Below are 27,935 nucleotides of genomic sequence, written 5' to 3'. Positions count from 1 at the left end.
ACAAGAAGCCGTCTGCATTCATTGCGAAACTCGAAAACTGCTCTATCGGATGTTTTCTTGGAGCGAACAGCTTCTTTCAGAGCTTTGTCGGCAGCCAGTCCAATATCAATCTTGGACAGATCGGCGTAGTTGTCATCTTTTCTTACATCAAACGACGCCAGCCTTACAGGTGTGAGAGGTTATGTGACTGAGTGCTTTACAAATCTCTGAAGTAAACTTGGTATCAACTCATGCAAATCAAGTGAAATAAAAGGCAACAAGGGCAGATCATCTTGATAGTTTGTCAGGAATGGCGAAATTTCCTGGGATACGGTAAAGAAGAATTTCAATCTTGCCAGTGTGAGGGAAGTTTGAACAAATTTTTTCACAGTGGAAAAGGACTGGTTTTCGGGGTTAGGAACTGATTATTTTCTCACTTCTCCAACATACTTGCAAACACTGTCCCATATTTCTATCGCTCTTTGTGCGCAGGGTGAGTTGTCTAACCATCTTGTTTTGCAGAATTTTAGCAGTAGCTTGGTGCAATCTGTGACACGAAGATAGGCCTCTCTACACGCAGTTGAGTCACGAATAAGGGTGTAAAGGGCCCTTAAAAGTGAAGAAATTCCTATCTCTGACTTCTCCACGCCGGTCTGAAACACACCATGGAGGATGTGCAGTCCACATGAGCCTACAATCCAACAATGATTTCCCGTAATTTGTCTCCATTTGTGATTGCATGCTGCAATGGAACTTTCAATTCACGCTGAGCCCGTCCATGCTGATCTGTATCAGGTTGCGTGGATTTAAACCCTCCAACACAATGTTAAATTCCTCTCGCATGTCATCAGCAGTACAATGGCTGACAAACTTTGAGTCCAAGTATCATGATTTTACCTCATCATTGTCCCAAATATGGATGTAAAAATCCATCTGTTTCTTCTGATTTTTTATTTTTCAGGGACTCATCAAAGAGTAGCACATAACTGCTGTTAACCTTTTGTTTCAGAAGCGCTTTGAAGTGCGGTGCAAGACCAAATACGTTTATGTAGGAGGCCTTCTTTTCTGCACATTGAAATTGTGATGCAATTCCGCTATCTGGGAACATCCTGTGAAAGAGTGTTCCAATACCTTGACAGGACCTGTATGATTGGTGGGACTCTATAACATGTAAAGCCCAAAGAATCTCTGCCTTTAGCACCTCATCCTTTGTGACAAAGTCCCGTATTTTTGTTGGTCTCGGTGTAGCAGTAGTTGCTGTGCTGGCTGGTGCCGGTCTTACATCAACCTCTATCTGCGGATCCACTGTAACATAGTTCATATCACAATTTATTAAATACATCAGCAGTCATCAGCAATATATGAAAAAATTCTCTAAATTCAAACCACAACTTTAAAATTGTTACTTAATTTTTTTTTTTATTTCATTAAATATCAGTACAATTTATTTTCAGTCGGTTTGATTCCAAAACCATAAACTTTAGAACAATTTCTATGATAAAACAAGCACAAATGAGCTAAGATCCTCATCCTCTTAATGATGACGTCATGAAAACGAATATGACGTCATTGTGATGTATCAGGTTTGCGATAAATTATCTGTGCTAATGCCCGGCTTGATTCCCGCAAACAAAGTTCAAACAACTTGCCTAGTTTCAGAGATAATAGTATAGGCGATTTCCATTAGCGGAAATATTATGGCGTCAACTTTTTTTTCTCGGAAGAATTTCCAAAATCGGAGGTGGTTACTGCCTGCATGTGGGCTTTCTGCATATACATGGCAAGTTTCATGAAGATCCAATGAAAACTCTGGGTTGTGAAACAAGAAATGTCGAAAAATAGGAATGACGTCATAAAAATTGATATGACATCATAGTGATGTATCATATGTGCAGTAATTGATCTCTGCTAATGCCCTGTTCGATTCCCACAAACAGAATTCAAAAAGCTTGCCTAGTTTCGGAGATAAATTTTTAGGCGATTTCCATTAGCGGCGATATTATGACATAACTTTTTTTCGAGGAGGAATTTTCAAAATCGGAGATGGTTACTGTCTGCGCAGGGAACTTTTACATATATATGCCAAGTTTCAGGAAGTTTCGATGAAAACTGTAGGCTGTGAAACAAAAAAGTCCACAAGAACAACAACATGAGTAAGACTGAGAGATCCTCCACGAGGATCTAAATATTGATTATCATAACCATCTTCATAATTTACCATTTTACAATTTTCAATTAAGTATTTTATATAATTATATTATATTATATTTTATTATAATCATAATTTCCTATCATTCAATGTTTATTTTATTTATTGGTTTTGTGCCATTAAAATAAATTGAACGGTTTGTGTGTTCAAGAAATGAGGATATTATTTCACTCATCATTCAAAATCATTCAAGGGGAGACAACCCGTTATACTGTAATTTTACCTGTGCTAAGTTTATCTCCCTTGGTGACAAAAAGTCAAATTTATAAACTGGAATTTTTCGTGATGTGTTCATTGAAATCTAATTACGGCAGATGCGTTTTACGCTTAATAGTTAAATTCATTAACAAATATCCATGACGATACCTGCTGGTGCCGATGTGCTCGTTGAACCAAAAAATTCTGTAATTCGCGAACGGGAATCGGCCGCCGTCTGCTGCATCAAGCGCACGTGTTTGGTTCCCCTTGCTATGACTTTTGACCGCGCTTTCGCCCATGTTCGAAATATCTACAACTTTCTTGCACACATGACATCTTGCTTTGTGGATGGACACCATTTCTAGCCAATCCCAATAGTCGGGATGGCTGAGCCACGCGGTGTTGAAATAACAAACTTTGGACATTTTGCTTCTCCGTTCTGCAGCCAAAAAGTTTCTCCGCACAGAGACGTTCATGTAGTTACTCAATATTGAAGTCAATATGCTATTATTGACAGGGAGATTATGGTGGCATCATCGATCAACAGCCAATGAATTGTTAGAGCATATATTTCCAATGCTTTTCATTGGTTGATATTTTACTACACTTTACAACTGCATACAGAATCAATGAACTTAACCCTAATCCAGGTCAATTAATCCTTTGGCAGAAAAATGACCTGTGTCAACTTATTTTCTTACAAAAAAAAATAAATAAAAAGAGGACAGAAATATGTAAGGGACAGTGCACACAAAAAGGTTTATTTTCCAGGAGTTTCCAAGAGTTTCAAGGAGTTTTTTTCTTTTTTCCAGGACTTTCAAGTACTGGAAAATGGAATCTCATTTTCCAGGAAATTCAAGGGGTTTCAAGGAGTGTGCGAACCGTGCCAGAGAGATGTTGACTTTCACAAGCACATGATCAGAAGAACCAATTGGAGCAAAGGAAAAGTAGGAATGTGATTCATCACCAAGTCCAGAAGGGAGGATTGCCATTTTGAGAAATCCAAGTTGGAAAGTGCACAGATTAAGTCAGTCCCATGGAGTCACAGAAGTCCTTTGCTGAATTGCCATGGAGGGTGAGAGGGGTACCAACACAAGGCTAACTTGCATTGGTGACAATGGAAATCACCATATATGAGGAAGAGTTGGGATTAGTGGTTAAAAGTTTGTCCATTTTGTCTGAGAGAGATGTAGATGGAGTTGTCACTGTTAGTCAGACGGTACAACACAGATGAAGAGGTGGGAGTGGAGGGTAAGTCATAACGAGAGGTACTCCTTGGAGTTTGGAAGTGTAAAGCCAGTACAGGGGCAGTAGGAAATCGAGTTATTGATGTAAAGTGCAACTCCACCGCCACGGTGTGGTTAAATCCATTTTGAGGACGTTCAGGTTTTTTCGCTTAACACCTGTTGTTAAAGCTCATCACACGTGCAAAACCACTGCTCGGGTTTCAATTTGATCTTGATCCGACCCTGGCAAGGAGAGGTGTCCATCACGCCACTTAAAAAGAAGGCTGTGGGCATTTAAAATGGAGCCTGCTATAGGAGCGAACAGGCCCTCAATCCAGCTCAGAGCGTCCCGCCGTAACAATATTTTGACAAGGACAAATCTTGGTTTTATAAAGGGTTTATTGTCAGAGCAGATCAAAAACATTATTTTAACAAGTTCATTACAGAACAAATGTAGAAATTACAGGTGAAGGTGTAGTGAGTCTTGAATCAGTAAAATTGGTAAAGTACTCTAAATCTTGGACAAAATCAACAAGTGAGTTGGCAAACGTACATAGTCGATGACATTTTAGTATTGCACATCTTTATAAAAGCTCACAGCAATGTTAAGCATCCTCCCACCTGCTTCATTTGCTGCTTCTCCAGTGTCTGCTGTTCATTTTCATTCTCCAGTCTAGGCCTGCGCACATTACACAGCGTACTCGGTTCTTCATGTTCAACCTCTGGCAAGAGCCCATGTTGCAAGTTCACAAGTTCCTGCCTGAATAAAACATCACATTAAACATTGTGACAGTTGTTGCAAATCATGATTTCAATCACAATAGCAATAAAAGCGAATGTGTTAGCCAACATGATCAACACATTTAAACTGTGAATTTCCTGATGAGAAATGCAATAAATACCTTCCTTGGCCATAGTTTTCTATACTGAGAATGAGCACCATGTTCACATGGGGTGTGGCCCTGGGATAGCCGAATGGTGAATGGCCAAAATGAAACCATGCACAGAAAATCAGTGTTTGTGAATCAGTGCAATGATGGGAGACAACCTGCTGGGTTGTGGTTGGCAGCACAGTGCATGGTATAAATGGCTCAAACTGGTGGGCTTTGTTTGCCTCATTTATTCACATTTTTTGAAATATCTCAGGATCGCCCAATGACGCCTTTTTACGCATGTGCTGTGCATTCGGTTTCACTGACACGCTTCCACTAATCAGGGCACTTTGAACCTGCTGTTGCTTGGGCAAAATCACAAGTCTTTTTAACGCAATTTGCAACATTAAAATGCAAGAGTCAAACCGAGGGGAATTCCAAATGGTAAAACACAATTGTGTTCTTGGATGCAAATCAAACTTGTGAAAATATGGGAAATAAGAAAAATATCCATGGATGAGAGGTGTCGCATTCCTACCATTTCTTGTTGATACCAAGGAGCATCCGCAGTGCATAAGGAGAGTGCGACGGCCCGATAACTGAAAGACCTACACAACTCGAGGGCATGCGCCCATCACTTTGTAGCGCTAGACATGGATGGAAGTTGGGAGAAAACTCGGTCTTGGAGGCACCAAATTCTTGAACTATTGCAGTCTCGTAGATATGAAACCACCGAACCTTAAATGTACTCCTTATAAAATTCAAGCCAGCAAAGAAATAGTGCAAATGTCTGGTCAACGTACTGAGCAGCAAGTGAACTTTAACAATGCTTCACAGCCGGGTAAGTCAATCAACACCAATGGCGCACACTCATGCTCTGGTGATGGGGAGGGATCGTCGTCATATTTCCATGACTTGTCAGCGGCTGAAGAAGTTGATTCAGAGCAGGCCACAAATCCTCAGAGGGTTTGAGGTCAGAAAATTTGCCAAATTCCTTTTTAATTCCTTGTACGCACGATATATTATGCCCCAATCGCCATGTGCTAAGGAGTTCCGCACATGCGCATGATGCATTGTGGGATGATCATGTCATTTTGAAAGTTCCATATTAGCAATGGGCACATAATGGACAGATGTAAGAAAATAACTTGTACAATCCCACTGGATCCCCACAACCACCTCCCCCTCCTCCCAGTACTCCAACCCATATCATCTATAATAATAAATGTCAGTGTGAATCAGTCAGTCTGTGTGTGCGTGCATGTGCATGTGTTGAAATTTATAGATGCATAAACAAGCAGTCATAGACTGGTACTTACAAAATCGTCAACTTGACCTCTGACCTTGTCTAATAAAAGCTGTCTCTAGAGAAGGTAGCGATGCAAACCAGAAGTTTCTACGATGATTCCGTACCAAACCATCAAAAATCGTAACGTTGACCGAAGCAAAAATCTCCATTTCTCCATGCAATTATTTACCGTATTTTCACGACCAAAAGGCGCACCGTGCCAAAAGGCGCAGTCTAAGTTGTGTGTGCCGTTCCTGTATTTGACACACACATAAGGCGCTCCTCACGATAGGGCGCGGGTTTTATATGAATATCCTCTACTACGTACGTCCGCCGTACAACAACACACTCACACAAGCACACAAGTGTGCGTATTTAAAAATAGATCGGGAGCAAAATTGAGTTTGGTTGTGCTTTATTAAAGTATTAGTTACAAAAATACTAAAACAATCAAATACCGGTAATAGTCTTTAATCAAATCCATCGAAATCCTCATCCTCTGTTTCGGAATCGAACTGCGCTAAACCCAACCTAGCAGGTCCACCTTCCTCGCCGTCAGAGTCACTTTCTGCACCGTGCGGCTCCTCCGAAATGATGCCGGCTTTAGCGAAAGCTCGGACAACAGTGCCAGCAGACACGTTAGCCCAGGCATCAACAATCCAGTGGCAAACTGTGGCGTAACTCGCCCGGCACTGCCTTCCACCCTTTGTGAAGCTGTGCTCTCCTTCGGTCATCCACCGCTCCCACGCCGCTCGCAGCCTCACTTTGAACGGCCGGTTCACGCCGATGGCTCGGCTGGATCCGTTTGTCGCAGATGTGCTTGCTGCAGTAGGAGCGGAAGTTTTCCATCATTTCTTGATAATCCGCCGGACGTTGCTGCGCTATCGTAGTCCTGGTCCGGATGGAAAAATGGCACCGTTTCATGAAGCGAAAGCACCAAGACGGACCTCCGTGGAAATGTTCGATTTTCATTTCCTCCGCTATCGATACTGCCTTCAGTCGGATCGTGACCGTCGAAACGCTCCTCCCACTTGTTCTTTGCTCAACGATCCACTGCTCAAGTCTTTCCTCCAACTCTGGCCACCTCGCCTTGTTTCCACGGAAACTCAGCTGCGTCTTCTTCACCTGTCGCAGCTCGTTTTCCAGCTTCCTCCACTTTCGAACCATCGACTCGTTGATCTGGAAATTCCTCGCCGCGGCTCGATTCCCATGTTCCTCCGCATAGCTGATCGCCTTCAGTTTAAACTGAGCTTCATAAGCGTGTCTCTTTGCCATTTTCGGGGTTGTTAAAACAGCAATGTTCTGCATACCGCACATACCTGTTCTTTTATACACACAAAGGGCGCACTGCACTATAGGGCGCGTCGCACATTTTGACAAAAATCTAAGACGTTTATATGCGCCTTATAGTCGTGAAAATACGGTAATATTATTTTATCAAAGTCACAAAACCGTAATATTCGGCCATCCACCAACAATCTTTACATAATCTGACGGCTTAGCGAGTCAGGCATGCGACGATAACCTTTATTGGGATAAAAAAAATGACTTTTAAACACCATCTTTATCGAAAACACCATCAGCGCGCACACGGAAAACCTTTACGTGATCAACGACGCCTCTGCTCGAGCACACTGCACCACGTGACGAGCTGTGATGCGGCGAGTGAAATATTTTTATACAATCTTAAAACGTCTCCAAAACATCCGATTTTTATGAGAATTTCGACAACCGAGTTTTAAGCGTCCTTAGCGATCGCAAAAACCAAAGACAAAATTAAAATCGAAGTTAAAACGAACTCGTAACGTCAAGCGAAGCAAAAATACTCCATTTCTCCACATGAATTTACGGAATTATGTTTGACCTCACTGTGACCTTGATCTTTGACCGATTTTGACCAAAATCTAATCAGCGCTAGGCATCACCCTCCTGAATCACGTGGTGTAAAATTTGACATTGGTAGCTTCTTCCGTTCTCGAGTTATCGTGCCTACACACACAAACACACACACACACACACACACACACACACACACACACACACACACACACACACACACACACACACACACGACGGAAGTCATCAATATACTTACGAAATCTTTAGATTTCTTAAGTAACAAGCAGTCATAGACTGGTACTCTGACCTTGTCTAATAAAAGCTGTCTCTTGAGAAGTTAGCGACGCAAACCAGAAGTTTCTACGATGATTCTGTACCAAACCATCAAAAATCGAATGTTTGACCTCACTGTGACCGATTTTGACCAAAATCTAATCAGCGCTAGCCATCACCCTCCTGAATCACGTGGTGTAATTTGACATTGGTAGCTTCTTCCATTCTCGAGTTATCGTGCCTACAAACAAACAAACACACACACAAACAGATGACGGAAGTCATCAATATACTTACGAAATCTTTAGATTTCGTAAGTAACGGGTAAGGCTAAATGTTTATCAACTTATGATTTTTTTTTCCACATTGTCCACAAACATTCCACATGAGAAGCTCATAACCGCATTGAATAGAGTGGTAGATAAAGCATTTGCAGGAGGTAATAAAGTATACATTAAAGTCTACCAAAAAAGAGCAAATTGGTCGATAAAAGAAAATCTTTATTCACGGTTTTTCAAAAAATAAAGTTAAAGAAAGTATTTGATTCCTCCCAAATAACAGTTTATTTACATTTGGCAATAAGATACTCCAGCAGACAGTAGTGATGGGTTCAGATCCGGCCCCTTTCTTTGCAAATTTGTTCCTGCACATGTACGAGTGTGATTGGGTCCAGAATATGTGCAGGAATGAATCAACAGCTGCACGAAGGTGTGGAAACATCTTTTGATTCATTGATGATTTACGAGCAATTAATGACGGGTTTGTATTTGATCAGCATCATGAGGATATATATCCAAAACAACTCGAATTTTAAAAAGAAAACCAAACTCACACTTTTGTTTCATTTTTGGAATTACAAATCAATATCAATAAAAATATATTTCACACCAAATTATTTGATAAACGAGATGCTTTTCCATTCCACAATGTACGAATGCCTTTCTCAGACGGCAATATTCCGAAGAAGTTATTCTATGGTACAGTTGCAGGTGAAATGATTAGGACCGTGAGAGCAACCACACACAACACTGAACTTGTGAATAGATGAAAACAAATAATCAAGACGTATGCTAACACAGGGAGCTACAGTTAGGAGATTAAAAGAAGTTTTCTTGAAGATCATAAAAGAACACCAAATAGAATTGGTGAAATACAATACCAATGGCAAAAATATTATTAACGAGATGCAAATATATAAATACATGATAATATGTATAAGATTGTGGCGGTTGGAATTACACATTTTTAAAGAAGAAGGCGCTTCTAACCAAAACTAAAAAAACTGGACAAACTACGCACAGAACTGTCTCCGCACCACAAATGCACTTCACACCCAAGGAACGACGCAAACCCAACGTCACAGATGCTGCACACGCCAGCAACCATGCGTACAAAACAATAACCACAACAAACCTATGCAATTTGGCGATGAGAAAAAATGGGTTGTAAATTTATCCAACAAAACGTTATCGGATGCTGAAATGTCAGTCCTAAGAAAAGGGTTAGGCTTCAGCATAAGCCCTGAATCAATACCTGTGGCCTGGATCGTTGAGAGTGTGGAGTCCACCATTACCAATCTACCGGGGGAGGAGAAAACCACGATCACGAACCGTGTGGCTCAGACCATCGGAGCCTTTATACACATGAGTAAACCTTAACCTAACCCCTCGGTACCATAGCTGAGGGCTATGAAAAGTCTGAGAAACAGGACCGATTTTATCTTTGCACCAGCAGACAAGGACAGGGCAGTAGCAGTAATGGAGAAGGAATCACACCATGGTAAAGTCGTATCACAACTGGAGGATGGCAAAACTTATCAAAAAATACCCGATGACCCAACTCCAAAGCAACAACGGTCCTTGAACACATGATTGTCCATGTTAAAACAAGCAGGCAGGCTGGGAAACCAGCACTACAATTTGGCTTCACTGCAGCAACGGTTCACCACCCAGAACGCATGGTCTTCCCAAGATCCACAAAGACAATGTCCCTCTGAGACCCATCGTGTCCTTCGTCAATGCACCATCTTACCGATTGTCAGGCTTTCTAGCACGTATCATGAGCACACTTGTAGGAAAGACTGATAAAATGGTAAAGAATAGTGGTGAATTTGTCCAAAGGATAAGGGAGGTTAGAATCCAAGATGATGAGACAATGGTATCTTTCGATGTAGTTTCCCCTTTCACCAACATTCCAGTCGATCTTGCGGTGAGCGTCACACTTGAAACATTCAAACGATTGGAAAATGGCTTGTCAAAACAGCAAACTAACACCTGAAGACGTTGCAAGCTTCATCTATGATGGTGCACATGACCGACAAATATTTGGCACAGCTATGGGTTCACTGGTCTCTGCTATTGTAGCTAATTTTGTGATGGAGGAACTCGAATGAAGGATATTTGAGTCTCATGAGAATTGGCTTCCATGGCACTGGAACAGATATGTAGATGACACCTCCGTCATTGTGCGAACAAACATGGTAGACCACCTATTGGGACAACTTGGCCGGGTATTCCACAGCATTAACTTCACAATCGAAATTGAAAAACAAAGTAAATTGGCATTTTTGGATGTGGAGGTTCACAGTAAGCCTGACAGTTCCCAATAGACCTTGGTTTACAGGAAACCAACCCACACCAACAGATTACTGGATTTTAACTCCTGAAACCCAATCTCCCACAAACAGTGGAGCACGGACCTTAACAGCTCGGGCATGGACGATGTCATCATCCAAAGCCGAGGCAATTAAAGAAATCAGATTAGTTGGAGGAGTCCTGCTCAAAAATGGGTACAACAAGGGGATACTCCCCACCTTGGAAGAACCAAAAAGGGCAGAAAGGAAGGAGCCAGAGACACTTGGGCTCTGTGTACTGCGACACTACCCGGGCCTTTCTGAAAGGATTGGCAGGCTAGTACGTGGTTTATGGATTGATGAAGCCTTCAAGCCTCTATGCACAATCCGTAACGTCATCTCAAAACTAAAAGACCCAAAACCAATTGGTGATAAATCTGGAGACGTTTACCATTAATCATGCAAAGACTGTGACCAATTCTACATTGTTGAAACTGTAGACATACCCACATAATACATACCTCTGATGCAAATGGAAAAAAACTGGATGGCGCAAACAGCTGGATAAAGTGAGCAACAAACAACACTCAATCCCACACACCACATCCACATGAACACAACAACCAACAAGAAGCACCAACACTCGCACAACCAACACCTCATCATGCCAAACCCAGACATGAAACCAGCCATGTCCGTGCCCCGGAAACACAAAAACAACAACAAGCGCACACATGTGCTCAACCACACACATACTGTTGACGATTCGGCGGCGCTTAACAGCACCGCCGTCTCAGGGGTTATAACGCCGGCTAGTTCAGCACAGGTCTCGGGTTACGCGCCTCAGATCATGATACCAACGTACCCCTGGGCCGTACCAGTTGGGGATATAGACCCCGGCTACAGACTGGGTTTGTCAGAGACCGAGTGAAGTCTGCCAGTCTGTAACCAGTTTGGTTTTAAATACAAATCGAGCGATTGTTCCTCAGCACGGCACGAATAAATTAAAGGCGTCAAATTTCGTATAACTCAGCCAGATTTATTGGGGACACATCGGGGAACACGACACAAGCAAAGCATTCACGATAACGTTATCATTGATCTATAACCCGCTCTTAACTAGGGAGCTACGGATATGGGTTTCGAAGGGAGCCTGAGCAAAATAAACCTTAGGCCGAGACAACATGCAGACAAGACACGGAGTACTTGGTGGAGCCTCAGGGACAAGAGGAAAAGTGTCGAAGGCACGAATGCGGCTCGTGACAAGCCGATGGTGTCGGATATGAGCACCCAGGTCGAGCATGCAGTGTGGCAAGATGGCGCTCGTACTCCTATCGGCATCGCTTGCGCATACCGCGTGGCAAGATGGCGGCGACGACGTCCTTTTGTCGGCATCGCTCATGCACCAGCCCCCATAAGGTCGATGGCACAGGAGAGAAAGATCTATGGTGTGTTCCAGCTGGTTTCTCACAAGGTCCAGTATGCGAATCCAGGCCTGGCCTGTACACCAGACAAGGCCTAATCTGGGTGTTGGACTCTGCAGGTGGATCGATGGGATGAAAAGACGTCGTCGAGCCGTGCAGGGAGTAAGGACAGTCAGAGGCTCCGTGGCTGGACTCAGAATGAACCTGTGGATGACCTGCAGGCTGGATCCATGGCCGAGGAGGAACAGCCGGCCAAGCCACCCTTCACGAAGCAGATCGCAGACTCACAAAGCAGTCCCTTCCTTGCCTTTTGGGGCGGGCCTTTCCGACCACCCCGGGGACAAGTGATTGGTCCATCGTAAGTTGTAAATCCTTGGTAAGTTGGCAAACCTGCAGGATCTTCGTTCTCGGATCACAGCTGCATGCGCACTGGATGCAAACATGCTGAGCCGAACATGGCAAGAACTCATGTACCGCCTTGATGTCCTGCGCATGACAAATTGAGCTCACTCTGATGTGTATTGATGGTGTGCACAAAACTTTATGAGTTTCTGTATCATATAAACCAAAGGGTATCATTGTACTGTTGTGGTTGTGAAAATTCGCAAACCACCATTCAGGTCCCGTAGGTGAGATATCTCTGTAAGTGCGTGTGTAGTTTGCCCAAACCCATTGTTTAGAGGGAATAAATGTGATTCATTCGGGCTGCGACCCTTTGAGATAGCCGTTGTTCTGTTCTATCTTTATTTTGAACCAACCACGGCTCAACCGCCATCACACAACAACCACCAACCACAACGCCGCTTCACAACAACAACAACGCCAACAGCCACGATCTTTACCTTCACAACTCGCTCCCGCAAACATCACATCACCGCCATTCCGAACGGCACCATGGCCATAAACCACCACCATAAACCCTCCACCACCTTCACCTCTCTCCTTCTGCGGCCATTCCCACACCACCTGTGAGCACCGAGCGTCAGGCTGTCCTGGGCTCGTACGGGACGCGCGCCGAGCCGCAAGTGCAAAATGCGGCCTTTCCGAGGAGAATTCGGATCAGGAATGCTACACGCCCACTTCTGATCCGTCCAATCAGCAAGCGCGGGGCGGTTTGGCCCCGCCTCCAGGTGCGCCTGTGTGGAATCGAGATATGCAAATTCTAGGATCAGGGGAGATTCACGCCCCTTTTTCTCCGTCCAATGGGCGAGCGTGGCTCCGCCCCCGAGCTCGTTCTGATCCAGAAATTTGCATATGGGTTCTCCTGCCGGCCTATAAAGCGCCGAGCGCAAGCGAATCTCGGCAGAGTCGGTTTGGGCAGAGTCGGCCTTGGAAGAGCGGAGAGTCGGCCTTGGAAGAGCGAAGAGTATTTTGGGCAGAGTCAGTTTGGAGCGCGGAGTGGAGTCGGGAGGAGAGGGCGTCCCGGTGGTTTTCGGCAGTCGGCTGAGGAGAATTGGGGGAAGAGACCGAGGAGTTTGGGTCCGAGGCAAGGAAGACGGCGGTCGGCGACGAGGTCGCGGTGGAATCGCTCGTCACGGGACCCAAGCAAGCCAGCTATACTCTTTCCCCCAGAGCATCAACAATTCCCCCCCACTTTTTCCCCCGCGCTGAGATAGTGCGAAAAGGGGGCCCCGTTCCCACCCCACTCTAAGCGGTGCCAACGAAACCCGCGAAGGAGCACGAAGACGGGGCACCGCCGCACTGCCACATTTGCGGCTCATCACAAAGACACGGGTCGGACCCACCCGGTCTCGTGGACCTGACCGCTCTTTCAGGTCCCGCACAAATATTGGCCCACAGGCCCCGTCTGCCCACTTGCCTTTGAGGGTGGCCTTTTCTTTTGCTTTTGAGTAAATGTGTTGTTGGCGCCGTCTGTAAAGTAAAACTGTGTAAGTGTTGCCATGTGCTCGCGTAGTCGGTAGTATCTCTGCGTCATTGTTTCTTTTGTAGCATTTGATATATGTGCATATTGTTTTAATTGTATATGTGTGCTCTCCGTGTGCCGCGGAATAAATGTGCATCATGTTGAACTGTTTTCCCGTTTCGCTTCGTCTTTTCTTTAATTGAATCTCCATCTTGCTTCACGTAAAGGGTTGGTAGTGGGCTTAATACGCCCGATAATTAATCGGAACCGTCGAGGCCGACGATAACACCGCTCGGTTATCCCGATAGTACGGAACAGGTCGCTTAAGCGGCCCGTGTCCGGGGTCGACCTGCGGCGAGGTGCGATCGCCCGGTCTACCCTCCGCGTGGGTACTTAGGTAGGTCGAGTTTGGCGAACAACCCTATCCCACGCCGGTGGCCGATTGACATGATCGTGGTGAGGCTGAAAGGCCCACCCGTGACTAGCTCTCGGCGTTAGTCCGATAGGGTCACGACAGAATTGTCCGTCCGGTGGGCGACGTGCCGCGATTCGAGTCACGTGGCCGTTCGCACGCTGGCGGGCGCGAATTCGCAACAGTATCATTTGTGGTTCTAAATATATTATACCTGGTGTTGGCTAAATGGTTAGAGTGGTGGGCTTGGGATCCTAGGATCCTGAGTTCAAATCCCGCTCAGATGTTGAATTAATACTAGGTGGGGTTAACTCGGCCTGTCATCCTTCCGAGGTCGGCAAAATGAGTGCAAGCATGCTGGTATACTGTGTCGGAGTGGTGACCCGTCCAGGATTGTGCCCAATAGCCAAGGAGACTGCTTAAGCAGCACCAACGCTCTGCACAGAGTACGGTCCCAATCTCCTCCTCCTAAATATTGTTGCGGTTCTTGGACAGGCATGCATACAACAAATAGGTGTCCGAAGACAGTGATTCGATTATTCGTTTTGCTTTTTTTTGTTTAGCGTTTTGCGTTTTGTTTAGCGGAACAACAAGGGAGTGTGTTGTGATGATCTAATAGCTAGGGTTGCTTAAATCATTTTTTCCTTCATTTCATCCCTACTCTTCTTCTTTTCTGATTATTACTGAGGTTAATCAGCCACGTGCGCCTTCGCTGTAAAGTGGGGCCTCGTGGAGATCAGCGCGTGCGGTGCCGTAGTGAGGGATCTGCTGCACAGAGAAAAAGGCATGCAAATAAATACCTCCTAAGAGGCTGCACGAATGGTGTCGACACCGCCACGACCCGCCTCCTGCTGCCCGGACTCCGCCTCGTCTCCGCCCACAGAACGTCGGTCCCACCCGCCTACCTGGTCCCGCCTACTACTCCGTCCTCGCACTCTGGACTCTCCCCCTTCTCGACTCAAGCTCCTCCTTTACAGTGCCCAATTCCTGGTTCTAAACTTCCACTTCATCGGGTTTTCTGTGTCTGTGTGTGTGCGTATGTGTGTGTCCTGGCGTCTGTCTAGTTAAAGGCCCGGTCACACCTTGACGTTTTAGCCAACGAATGCCGATTTTTGAATTTTTTTTCTAAAACGCTGGCACACGTTGAATACGTTATGGGTAAGTTTTGATAACATTGAGAGCACGCTGAAAAACACTGCCATACGTCGTTGTACGCTGGCTTTAAACGTTGTACTTTTTGGTTGTCCTCAAATTTTTTCATGCTTGAAATTTCACGACGTATGCCGGCGTATGACTCGCACGTTCCGCTACGCTGGCCACAAGTTGTATGCACGGTCTGCGATCGTTGACAGACGTCAACACATGCTACTTGTAAGTTAATCATAAGTTGAGACACGCCGAGGTAATGTTTCGCGTACCCGAAACTTATTTCTAACCTATGATTAACGTGTTGTTGGCACGTTACGCGATCGTTGCCACACATCGACAGACGTTACTTTTAAGTTACTCATAGGCTGAAAGACGTCGGTATAATGGATCGTCCTTGCGTCAGCGACCACGGCCACGGCCAGGACACTTATTTGCAGCATTCTTCAAACTTTTCTTCGGCATGACGAGGATGTTCACACTTCGATGTCTAGCTTGGCTATGATTCCAATTGTCCATCAGCAGCGTCTATTTAAAATAGTCGAGTTTGAGCGTTTTAACACGTTCAGAAGAAACGCTTCAAATTTCCAAACCCCAGCGTCAAAAAACAAAGGCGAGTGACAGCAATTTAAATCGTTCATTGTAAACAATGAAAATAGCTGAGTGGTACCGTTTAAAAGTCGTTGAGTGTAAAAAAAATCCAATTGTTGAGCGCAAGCGTCGACTTTCAATAGTGGAGATGCAGCCATTTAAATCGTTGAGTTTATCATTTAAATCGTTAAATCGTTAAACGCAAACACGATCCATCATAACCCACACCCTCCCCCTCACACTCACCTACTACTGCCAACTGAAATAAACTACTACTAATACTAATACTAACACTAATACTAATACTGATACTGATACTGTTACTGCTGACATGGACATCGACTCAAAAAGGACTCGAAAACACTGTTGGGTTCCCCTTTTATGAGCAGCATTTTTATATACCAATTCCCAAAACCGCTGGGAACACGTCTTTATATGGCAGTTGTAAGCTAGAAACACGTTCATTTATTATTTTTTTTTGTCGACCGGAAGACGTCATTGGAATACGTCTACATACGTCGATGTGTGTTGGGACTACGTAAAGAATTGTTTCAAAGCACGTCAAACATAAGTTAGAAATAAGTTTCGCGTAAAAAAGACATTACCGCGACGTGTTTCGACTTATGAGTAGCTTATAAGTAGCCTCTGTGGACGTGTGTAAGCGTCCACATATCGTGTGTAAAACTTATCCCCATCGCATGCGGAACGTGTGTCATACGCCGAGTACGTCCACAAATTTTGAACATGTTTAAAATTTCTTGACGTACTCTACTTACTACGACGTATGATAGCGTACTTTAGCGTTCTACTCACGTATACCAAACTTACTCATACCGTATTTGACGTGCCCCAACGTTTTAGACACATTTTTCTTAGGTCGGCATACGCTGGCAAGATCGCCAAGGTGTGACCGCGATGTTGTCACTTCCATTTCTACGGCAGTTATGATTCGAATCGTTGTGCGTCAGCCTTTTAATAGGCTACGTCACGACATCGTCGGAAATGCGTGCAACGCGCTATGCCTAAGTTAGACTATCGTTGGGCATCGGTTGTGTAGGCCGACAACAGGTTCAGCATTCGTTGGTATAAGTTATCTATAACACAACGAAACGTTCTGTGTCCGTTACCAATGCGTTATACATAAGACCAAGTCGCTATGAATACGTCCGAATCTTAAAAAAAAAAAAACATCAAAAGTTAAACGTAAGCCAGCGTTTTACATACATTTTAATACGTTGCCATCGCTGGCTAAAACGTCAAGGTGTGACCGGGCCTTAAGCAAGACTGCAGAAGATCGTTATTATTATTGTTATTAATTTCGCGTTAAGTCTGCTTTGTGTCCCCTTTTGTAAGTTGCCTGTTTATTTGCTGCACCACACCTCTCTCCCCTATTTCTGCACAACACACCCCAATAAATCTTCACTGTGCCACATATCTTTCCTCCCCCACTTTTAAGAAATTAGCATTAGGAATGTTCCCTGCTCGTTTTTGTCTTTTCTTCTATTGATCCAGCATGGTCCGAATCCTAGTTTAGCCAGGACTTTATTCCCAACGATCCGTTCCTTTCAGCCAGTACGTCCTTGGCAGTGTTGCTTGGCTGCATCCGATCCGGTAGAGTGATCCAGTTCGGACAAGGCGTACAGAGGGCATGTTCCCCAGTAATTAAACCACGTGATTAATTAGGTAACCCGATTAACCCATAGACGGAAGGACCCTAGGTCACGCGGTTGAGTTATTGGCGTCCACGGTCGGTTCAGCGACCCACCGCATCAAGGAATTATCCGTGTGCAACAGCCTACAATTCCAGGGAGTCTGGTGGGAACCGAGATAGCTTCCCCCACCTCGTGGTTTTCTCACCCGACCCCCCGGCCCGCAACAATATATTAACAACCAAAGTTGTCCGGGTCTTTTTGGAACATCTTGCATTATATTTAAAGCGTTTAAGTGGAAAGCTTGGAAAAAAAATAAATATATAATCAACAAACCCTCTTGTCCTAAATGTATTTGCGACACCAGTTATTTATTTGTGTGCAAAAACTAACTGCCATCTGTATCATCATCAGCAGCATGCTTTCCTGCTGATGTACTGCACCTGGAGATTAAGACAGGAATTTTGAAACGAGCCATGGTGATATTGTTAACTTGCTGACTCTTTGCGAAAGAACATCGGATATTTAATGTCCACTAGCTAATGTTGGCAGACAGGCCTCCAGTTATACATACCATCCGACAAACAACAAACTTAATGATGCAATGTGCTGCCCATAAAACACCAAGGTAACAGTTTATACTTGAGCTGGAAATCAAGCTCAGACTATAGAACACAAATGCAAGAGTATGACCTTTGTGTTATCCTGTTAACCCTGCTATATAATAGGAATATTATCAATTCGATCCATCGTGTTGCCAACCAAGATCATTCATAAAAAAAAGCAAACCTCGCTTTGGCTTTCTCATCTTGCTGCTTTGCCTCAACTGTCCAAGCAAGAAGTTCCATATTCTCCCGCAGCCTGGCTTCCCTCCGCCTCTGCCAAAGGTCAGCACAAAATTTTAAAGATAGCAATTGGGCTCCATACACATACAAATAGCTAAAATTGTTCAATGAAAGCAAAAATGGGCCCAACATTCAGGAGACCACATGATAGGGCTTGTATTATTGATCCCCAATTTTACATATACATGTATTTCGTCACAGTCCCTGTGCCATCAAAAGACAAATGATGCCAAGAAAATGATTTTGGCTGGCAACAACAAACTCATTTATACTAACATTTTCATCAGCAAATTGTGCCAAAATGCAGTACATGAGAGCGTATAAGCCAGAGCTGGCAATCTGCATTTCCACAAAGCCATCCCTCATCATCAAACGGTCATCATGCATCAATTTGTATGACGTTCCAAAAATGGATGTTCTTTGTAAGCTGGACATAAAAGGTGATGATGTTCAAAATAAGACAACTTACAACCATGAGGAATCATTGAGGCCATTAAATTTAAAATAAAAAAACAGAGGCTTGTGGGAGGGGGGAGGGTGTGCTAGTTGAGTTTGTTTTTCAGACTTTGGTTCACATCTGTTGCGAGCTCCAACGGGTTTTGAAATTGCAATTAAAGCAAGCTTTCTATTCTCAGACAAAGGCAATCACACAACATTGGCAACATAACCATCATATTCACAGGTATATTACAGAAGAGCAAAATGTGGTAATGACATAAAGGGAGTGAACAAAGTACTTAGAAATGAAAGCCCAGCTGTTCCTTTCATTTCTGCAACAGTGTGACAAAACACAATCATGAACATGTAAAGCAAATCCTAACTATAATTCACAGACCGGCATTTGCTTGTCACGCTGCTACTCCTACAGTTCTGGTCTGATTACATCCACACTTGCTACAGAGGATCAGTGGTCTTGTAGGTGGGAGGGAGGGGGGTGGTTGCAAATTCTCCATGTAAATGTGTATTGTGTAGCGCTGCCAAAAGGTGGGGGAGGGTATTACAAGTCTCCACCATTTACAGTAAGGGTAACCCTCGTATAATGTGTGTACTAATAACAAGTTTTCACTACAACGCAGATTTAATTCAACTACAACTCATCCACCGCGCTACATCATTCTGAGCGAGTCGTTCACTCACAGCGGACACTTTTTCCGTGCGGCGGCTTCCCGTGCGAGCCGTCTGTGCTGAGTCATCCTGTGTGAGTCGTTTGTGCTGCGTCATCACGTGCGAGTCATTTGTGCTGCGTCATCACGTGTGAGTCGTTTGTGCTGCGTCATCCCGTGCGAGTCGTTCACTCACAGCGGCCGAAACTATGGCTGCATGTGTAACAAGTGGCATTGGTGATAATGATCAGGTAAAGAAGAAGTCAGGAAAGTCTCATTAATTGGAGGTGAATTTAAAAGTTTGAGAACAGTTTGATAGAGGTGAGCGCAGCATTGATATAAAAGAGAGATGTGACCGGGATTTTACAATGAGAACCATTCGTTACAAAATCCGTTAGAGTACTCAGACAACAACGAATCTCAGCATTACGAGAACTGCAAGATCTCGGCCTGATGCTCTTGAGAAAATGGAGAAGATGCTACAACGTGTATAAAGCATCAGAACCAACAGAACATGCTCTTGTCTGGAATGTTCATTCAAGAGAAGCCAAGTAGTTTGTGTGATCTAACCAAAGATACCAATGATCCAGTGCCTTTTGCTGCCAGTCATGGGTGGTTCAAGCGTTTCAAATCGCCATGCATTCCGCTGCAGATAATGCTGCTGCCAAAAATTTTCCAGCTGTCTTCAAATCAGTGATTGCAGATGGAGGTTACACACCAAGCCAGGTGTTTAACCTTGATGAAACTGAACTTTATTGGAAACGCATGCCCAGCCACAATTTCATCTCCATCAACTCAGTCCTGAGGCAGTGATTGAGTTCAGAGGTTTTACTGAGGCTGAAGTCAGTGAAGCAAGGCAACAGAATGTGGACATGACCCTGCAAGTGGGATTTGAGGAGGTCGACGAAGATGATTTTGAGGATTTGCTTCTCTCACACAGGGAGCAGCTCAGCAATGAAGATGTTCTGGTGTTGGAGGAGGAGCACATCAGAGAGGAATCAGAATCAATTCCTGGGGAGGTCGTGCCTGTTAAAACCCTCATGACGAAGGTCATGACTAAAGGTTTCAAATTGGTCGATTAAGCTGTAGACATCTTTGATGAGCATTATCCCGACTGCATGAGAAGTTCCAAGGTACGGAAGGAGATGGAGAATGTCTTGAAATGTTACAAGGAGGTCTACTAACAGAAAATTAAGGCAGCCACTCAAATCTCCATGATGAAGTTCTTCAAAAAACATCCAAGTGAATCAGCCTCCATTTCATCTTCTGAGCCTTCAACCTCAACTAGACAGCCTGCAAAAAGCAATATGTCCTGTATCCAACCCCAATCATGATAACACTTATTAAAAAGTAAATCATTTTAATGTTTGAATTTGTTATATTTATGCATCGTTTACTGCTTTTGTGAGGTTTCTATGGAGGTCTTCAACCTCAAAAAGGTTGAATTTTTTTCTGACTGGAACAAATCCAGATTATTACATGTTAAATATTGCTCCGATAACACGCATTCGGATAACACGCGTTTTGCGGGAATGCATCCCCCGCATTATATGAGGGTCTCCTGTGCAGTATTTCTGTCCCCACATTTCCCAATGCAGTGAGGTGTATTGAATGATAAGCAGTAGGTATGTTTTTGCTTCATGCATATAACCACAAAGAAAATTGAAAACCCATTCTGTGGGAGTACCTCCTGTGCAGCTGCCCTACGCAGGGCAGCTCACCGGATGATGAGATTGGGGCAAAGCCTTTGGGACCCCCCCACCCCCACCCCACTCTTTGATGACAGGAGGAAAACCACAGGACAACCTTCCCAGGTCAGATTGTGGTGGTGTGTATCGGGGTGAGGCTGAGGTGTCCTCCACCAGACAGTAGTCTCCATGGGTTAACCCGAGGTGGTCCCTTCGGGTGGGTGCCTGGAATGTCGTATCCCGAAGAGAGGATGATCACCTGTCTCTGTCATCATCTGAGCTCAAGCGTTTGAACATCGGTATTGCAGCACTCTGAGATTTGGAGGCCGGATAGTGGAGGGATCAAGGCGGGTGGTTACACCTACTATTGGTCTGGTCACTCTTATGGTTACCATGCCCAAGGAGTTGCTGTACCTATGTCCAATAAGCTGATTCCAATGATAATTGAGGTAACACCGGTCAATGAGCGTATTATGAGACTAAAGATTTGTCATTCCTTGGGTGTCATTTCCCTGATCTCTGTATATGCTCTGACTGAAGCGAGTGATCTCACCGTGAAGGACACATTCTATGACACGCTCAAGTCTGTGGTTGATCAGTGCCCCAGGCGAGATACTCTTCGAGTCTTGGGGGATTTCAATGCATTGACTGGAACTGATAGGAATTGTTATCAGACATGTGGTGGTCCCCATGGGTCTGGAACTGTGAACCAGAATAGCATCAAGTTCCTTGACTTTGCAAGACCTCATGGACTTAGGGTGGCCGGTTCATGGTTTTAGCGCTCACAGGCTCATCACTGGACTTGGTATTCCAACGCTGGCAAAGGAGATTGATCATGTGCCCGTTTGGTGGTCGCTGGAGGATAATCCAGATCTGCAGGGTCATCAGATTGCTCAGTTCCTCAATGCTTGACCACAAGTTTGCAGTAGCAACTCTGAAGTTGCAGCTTAAATCTGGGAGAATGGCACCATCAGAGCCAAGGCTGGATGTTGACAAGCTCAAGGATGAGAGGGTAGCTGAGGAGTTTGTGAAGAGGCTGAATGGGGATTTAGGGGGTCTGAGTGCTTTGGGGAATGCTGAAGAGTTGAGGAGTGCCTTCAAGACCACCATCCTTGATGTTGCCGGTGGATGTCTTGAAACTCCCCAAAGGGCGAAGAAGAATTTGTCTCTCAAGGGACACGGGATACCATTCACAACAGTCGCAGGGCCAGGCTTAATGGCAGAGCCGAGTTGTTCAGGGAGTTGAGGCGTAAAACAGTACGTGCCATGAAGGTGGACAAGGAGGCCAATGTGCGAGGAATCTGTGGGGAGAGCGGTAAAGTATTACCTGTGATCAAGTGATTTTCGTCCTGCTATCAGGGGAATTCGTGCATTGCGTTCCTCCAAGCCCATCCCTTGGTGTACTGCATTTGGAGAGGAGGGTGGTAGGCTCTTGACAGAGGAATCCAAAGTGAAGGCCTGCTTGGGCCGGTTACTTTGAGCGGCTGAACCAGGCTGATCCACCAGCTGTTGAGTTGGATATCAGGCTCGTAGAAATGCTGTTCTCACATCATTGTATGCAGTACTGTGGTCTGCCTGAAACACAGGCATCATCCCAACTGACTGGAAGAGGGGCCTTGTTGTCCCTCTCTGGAAAGGGAAGGGTGATCTCCAGGACTGCAACAACTACCGAGGGGTGACGCTGCTCTCAGTGCTGGGCAAGGTCTTTGCTCGGATAATTCTTGATAGGGTTCACAACCATGTGCTTGAGCTCCAGCGCCCAGAGCAGTCAGGCTTTACACCAAAGAGGTCAAGGATTGACTGTATCCTTGCTATTCGTGTCCTCACCGAATGCAGACGAGAGTTTCGGCAGGGGCTGCTTGCAGCCTATGTTGATCTCTGTAAAGCGTTCGATTCAGTGAATCGGGATGCCTTCTGGAGGATTCTTTGTCTTCTTGGGGAGCCACCAAAACTGATCAATCTGATATCTGAATGATACCCTAGTACTGAGAATGCTGTGAGATGTGGTGGTACCATCTCTGACATATTTGCAGTTGTTACTGGAGTTCATCAGGGGTGTGTAATGCCCCCACAGTTTTCAGTGCTTGTATGGATTGGATTCTTGGGAGGATGTCAGAGAGATCAAGCTGTGGTGCGTTGTTTGGGAATATCAAGATCTCTGACCTTGATTTCACAGATGATGCAGTCATCTTTGCAGAGACTCTGGATATCCTTTTGGGGGCCCTCGAAGTGCTGAATCAGGAGTCGGAGCCGCTGGGATTATGGGTTTCCTGGGTCAAAACTAAGATCAAGGCTTTCATTGACATCTTGGATGCTGCTGTCTTGTCTGTACCCGTTTATGGTGAGGATGGTGAGGTCATGGAGAGATTCACTTATCTTGGCAGTGATATTCATGTCTTTGCTGGCTGTGAGCCAGAGGTCAATAGACATCTGGGTGGGGCATGGGGAGTCGTGGATTCACTGGATCATGGGGTGTGGTGCTGTCAGTACCTATGCTGGAGGACGAAAGTCTGAATGTTCAGGTCCTTGGTGCTTCTAGTCTTGATCTATGGATGTGAAACTTGGATTCTGACCAGCAATCTGAGACAGAGACTAAATTCCTTTGGTACCAGATCTCTTCAGAGAATCCGTGGCTATCACCAGTCGGACTTTGTGTCCAACGAGCGGTTGCTGAGAGACTCAAATGAGATTTGTTGCCTGCATAGTCCGTGAGCATCAGCTGCAGCTGTATGGACATGTTATTCATTTTCCTGATGCTGATCCTGCTCAACAGATTCCCTCATGAGTGGAGGTGGCCAATGAGCCGACCACGTGCCTCGTGGTTGTAGAATGTTGATCGGCATCTCAAGGATACAGGGATGGGACAAGCATGTGCCTGGGGGATGGCCAGATGGAGCTCCTGGTTTACTGGCGGAAAGTGGATGTCGCAACACGCTGCTCTGATGCTTGCTCCCATACCTGACCTGCCCTGACGTTTTTTGGGTCCTTTTCACCCGGTTTTTTTTTTTGTTCGGCCTCTACAGAGTTCTCAGTTGCCTATGCACCACCCAAATATAGATTTGTGTCAGAAGAATATGTAGCATGCTTGGAACAAAATCACCCAATTGGCAGGTACTTTGAAAGTAAAAGTAAAACAAGAAAGCTAGATAATGAGGCTAAAAATAAATAAAACGACATGCAAGAATAATTTTGAGAGCCAAAATGAAGACATTTGTTTGTATTGTATTTACAAACTAGAAATACCCACTACCTACGGGAATAAGTGGGGGGGGGGGGGATATAATTTTTTTCCAATTATTATGAGAGTACCAATTGCCTTTCAGGCTATGGTACCCTATTGTTTCTGTTCAGATTATTTGGGTACCATTAAACTTACAGGCTGTGGAACCCTATCTTTTTAAAATGTTTATTTGGGTACCATTAGCCTTACAGGCTGTGGTACTCAATTGTTTCTGTTCCGTTTATTACCTCTGCCACCGAAGGTGAAGGAGGTTATGTTTTCACCCATTTCTGTCTGTCTGTGTGCAGGATATCTCAAAAGGTTGTGGACGGATGTGGATGAAATTTTGTGGACAGGTTCGCTGTATGACAAGGAAAAACTGATTAGATTTTTGGTGAAGATCCGGATCTGGATCAGACTCCTAGAATTTTAAAAGTGATTATTCACCATTGAGAGATGGGGCCAAAAACAATATAACGCAAGATATCTCAAAAAGCTGTGGACGGATTCAGATAAAATTTGGTGGACACGTTGTGTGTGTGTGGCAAGGATGAAATGATTCAATTTTTGTGAAGATCTGAATCCGAATCCTGATACGAGATTTAACTTTTGAAGTGATTCTACAACATTGAGAGATATAGGGCCAAAAACGATATACAGCATCTTTCAAAAATGTATTGGGCCAGATATGTTCTCGTGGATCAAGCATTGCATGGCAGAGTTATGAGCTCCACCGAGTGCCCTTCCAGTATTTATTATTAGTTGTTCTTCGTCCAATTTTGGACTTTTTTTTGCTCGATTATTTCTTCAACATATTTTTTTTCTCAGCAACCGCTTGTCCAATTGACATGAAATTTGGAGAGTCAGAGTGAGCCCCATGGAGAATATTTTACTGATAATTATGATGTCATAGGTCACGTGGTATGGCAGTCATCTTGGATTAAACAAAAAACAAATAATTATGTCTGAAACCGCTGATCGGAAAAATTTGAAACTTGGCACATCACATTCATATGCCAATGGGGAATAAGGACCTTGCAATGATGATGTCATAGGTGAAGTGGTAGAGCAGCTAAAATTTATTTACTTGATGCCCTCGTCCTAAAAATCTGAAACTCACACACAATGTATGACCAAATAAAAATGAAACTACTAAGTTTATGACATCATCCGTCAGGCGGTTTGGCAGCTGTTTAAAAAAAAAATTTAAACAGGAAAAATTGTTTTTTCTCCAGAACCACTTTAGACATCAAAATGAAACTGCACCCAAATGATCGACGAGCCATTCTGAATAAAGTTTGATAACGATGACGTCATATGTCACATGATCTGGCAACCATCTTGGATTTACCCCAAAAAAAATCTTCTCCAGAACAGTTGGACAGATCGAGGGGAAACTTCAGACAAATTCTGCATGACTTGGGGATACTCGGGTGATAAGAACAATTGATAGGTCACATGGTTCAGCAGCAATATTGAAGAAAAATATTAAACATTTTCTCTGGAACCGCTTATCCAGTCGAAGTAAAATTTGGCAAATATCATTGATCAAAATTGCTGCATACACTGTGAAAATGACGACGTCATAGGTTACGTGGTGTGGCAGCCATTTTGGATCGAAAAACGAACCTTATCCGATCATGATGAAACTTCACACACACGATCCTCTACCCAATCATGGACAGAGTCCAAATTTTCAACACCATAGGTCACGTGGTTTGGAAGCCATGTTCATTTGAAAACCGACACTTTCAAACCCGTTTTTTTTCCACAACGGCTTAACACATCGATATGAATCACATCACATTACATGGAGCAACGGGAGTGGATCATAACTGCAAAGTTTCGAATCGATCGCTACAGCGATTTCCGAAATATAATTTTTTACTTGCTTTCTGTGAAATTATTGTGGCTGCCAAACCACGTGACTGATGATGTCATTGTTCAATAAAACATACACAGCAAGGGTAGTGCATCATAACAGCAAAGTCCAGTTTTGATAGGTTATTCAGTTTCAGAGAAATAATTATTTTATCATACCCAAGAAATCATATCTTATATACAGTACTGCATGGAGCTGTTCATGTTGGTGTGTGGGTGGGTCATAAGCACCGCCCATTCTACCAGGCCACACCTTCTCTCGTCTCAGCAAATACTACAAGCACCACCTTTTCGCTCAGCCAGCCTTTCCCTCCAGCCACCCAGAAATCACGGCCATATTTTTCTCTTCACACAAATATGTTTAGAGGCCTCATGTACATTTTAAGACTGAACAATGCGCCTTCCATCATAAAATAAACCTACCATTTTGAGGAAACAAACGTACAATTTGATTTCAACTAAAATGAGGTAATGCATGTTTTGTGTGCAGCGATCACAGCAGCGGTCCAATATACACCGTCCAATGAAGGTACGTTAAATTTTCATATTATGCAGAGGAACAAAAATCGTAGTCTTTCATTAAAAAAAAATACTTTATGTTTTTGCCCGACTTTTAAAAGCTTATAAACAAACTGATGGATATGTAATACGCATGTTTAATGTGAAGTGATAAAACATTAACATCGGCTTGGTCGTGAAAGCTTAATATACACTTTGGGCAGAGTCCACCGTCCAACGAAGGTACATGAATTCTCATGTTTTGCAGAGGAAAGAAAATCGTGCTCTTTGAATAACAAAATTTTCCTTCGGGAGCCGATGATAAACGCCCGACATGCTGCAAGATGCGAGTGGTGCTCGCGGGACCGCCGGACAGCTTGTGTGCATGGAAAGAGAGAGTGAGCGTGGGAAAATTGAGTGGTATGAGAGCAAGGGAGAAAGAAAACCGTGGAGTGGATCGTGTGAATGAGTGGTGTGCGAAACACAGCAGGAGAGCACTGTCGGCCGTGTGCATAAGTGGTGTGAAATCCAAGGGACGTGAGCAGAGATGGTTGAGGAAAGTCCCACGTTGCAAAAGTGGGCGTGACGAAGCTCGCAGGCGACCGTATGCAAGTGATGTCTGCAGAGATCCCTTTCATCTCCACTGCCTTTTAAAGTGTGGGTCAGGTGTCCGTTTGAAGAGGGATTGTATCAAAGCAGGGAGTCATGGTACCAGTCAATAACTGCTCGCAATTATAAAGCAACGCGCCTCGAGTTATGATTATTATCGTGAATATTATAGTCCTCCACACCTCTCACAAGGTCGGAGATGGGAGACATTAAAATGAGCTCCATCTAACTGACCAATCATCCGTCCAGGTACTTTTGTATGAGTGATATTTCAAAAACAGGACCGTCTGTCCTGAAGCTCACTTTGATCAGAAGCAACAGTCACTCAAACCCCTCCACAAATCCCCTGAGACCCCAATTTTTTTTAATGCTGTAAGCAAACTTTGGTACATCAAGGCTGATGAAGATTGTGGTCAAGTTTCATTGAAATTCTGTGTGTAGTTTGGAAAAGAGAGCAAATACCTATTTTTTTTTGGGGGGGGGGGTTCAATCTCCCACACCCCGTAGACCCCTTAATGAGTGCAGATTTTGATGCGGTTGATAAACTTT

General features: G+C 44.3%; 1 protein-coding gene across 6 annotated transcripts in view; it reads right to left on the bottom strand.

Annotated features, from left to right (window-relative positions):
• TUBGCP6 (tubulin gamma complex component 6) overlaps window positions 1-27,935 on the bottom strand; it is a 141,568-nt gene that overhangs the window by 61,597 nt on the left and 52,036 nt on the right. For 5 of the 6 annotated variants that reach the window (XM_085894657.1, XM_085894655.1, XM_085894656.1 and 2 more), the window contains 2 exons: window positions 18,332-18,420; window positions 4,234-4,372 (listed from right to left, as the gene is read on the bottom strand). In XM_085894657.1, the coding sequence (XP_085750783.1) occupies window positions 4,234-4,372; window positions 18,332-18,420 (228 nt within the window). The remainder of the gene's footprint in view (window positions 1-4,233; window positions 4,373-18,331; window positions 18,421-27,935) is intronic. The other variant, XM_085894659.1, reaches the window with a different exon arrangement.

The sequence above is a fragment of the Eptatretus burgeri genome, chromosome 9 (assembly GCF_056783735.1).
Source record: "Eptatretus burgeri isolate ZD-2024b chromosome 9, Ebu_testis_v1, whole genome shotgun sequence".
NCBI lineage: Eukaryota > Metazoa > Chordata > Myxini > Myxiniformes > Myxinidae > Eptatretus > Eptatretus burgeri.
Note: the sequence above shows the minus strand (reverse complement) of the source record. Positions and strands in the feature narration are given on the sequence as shown.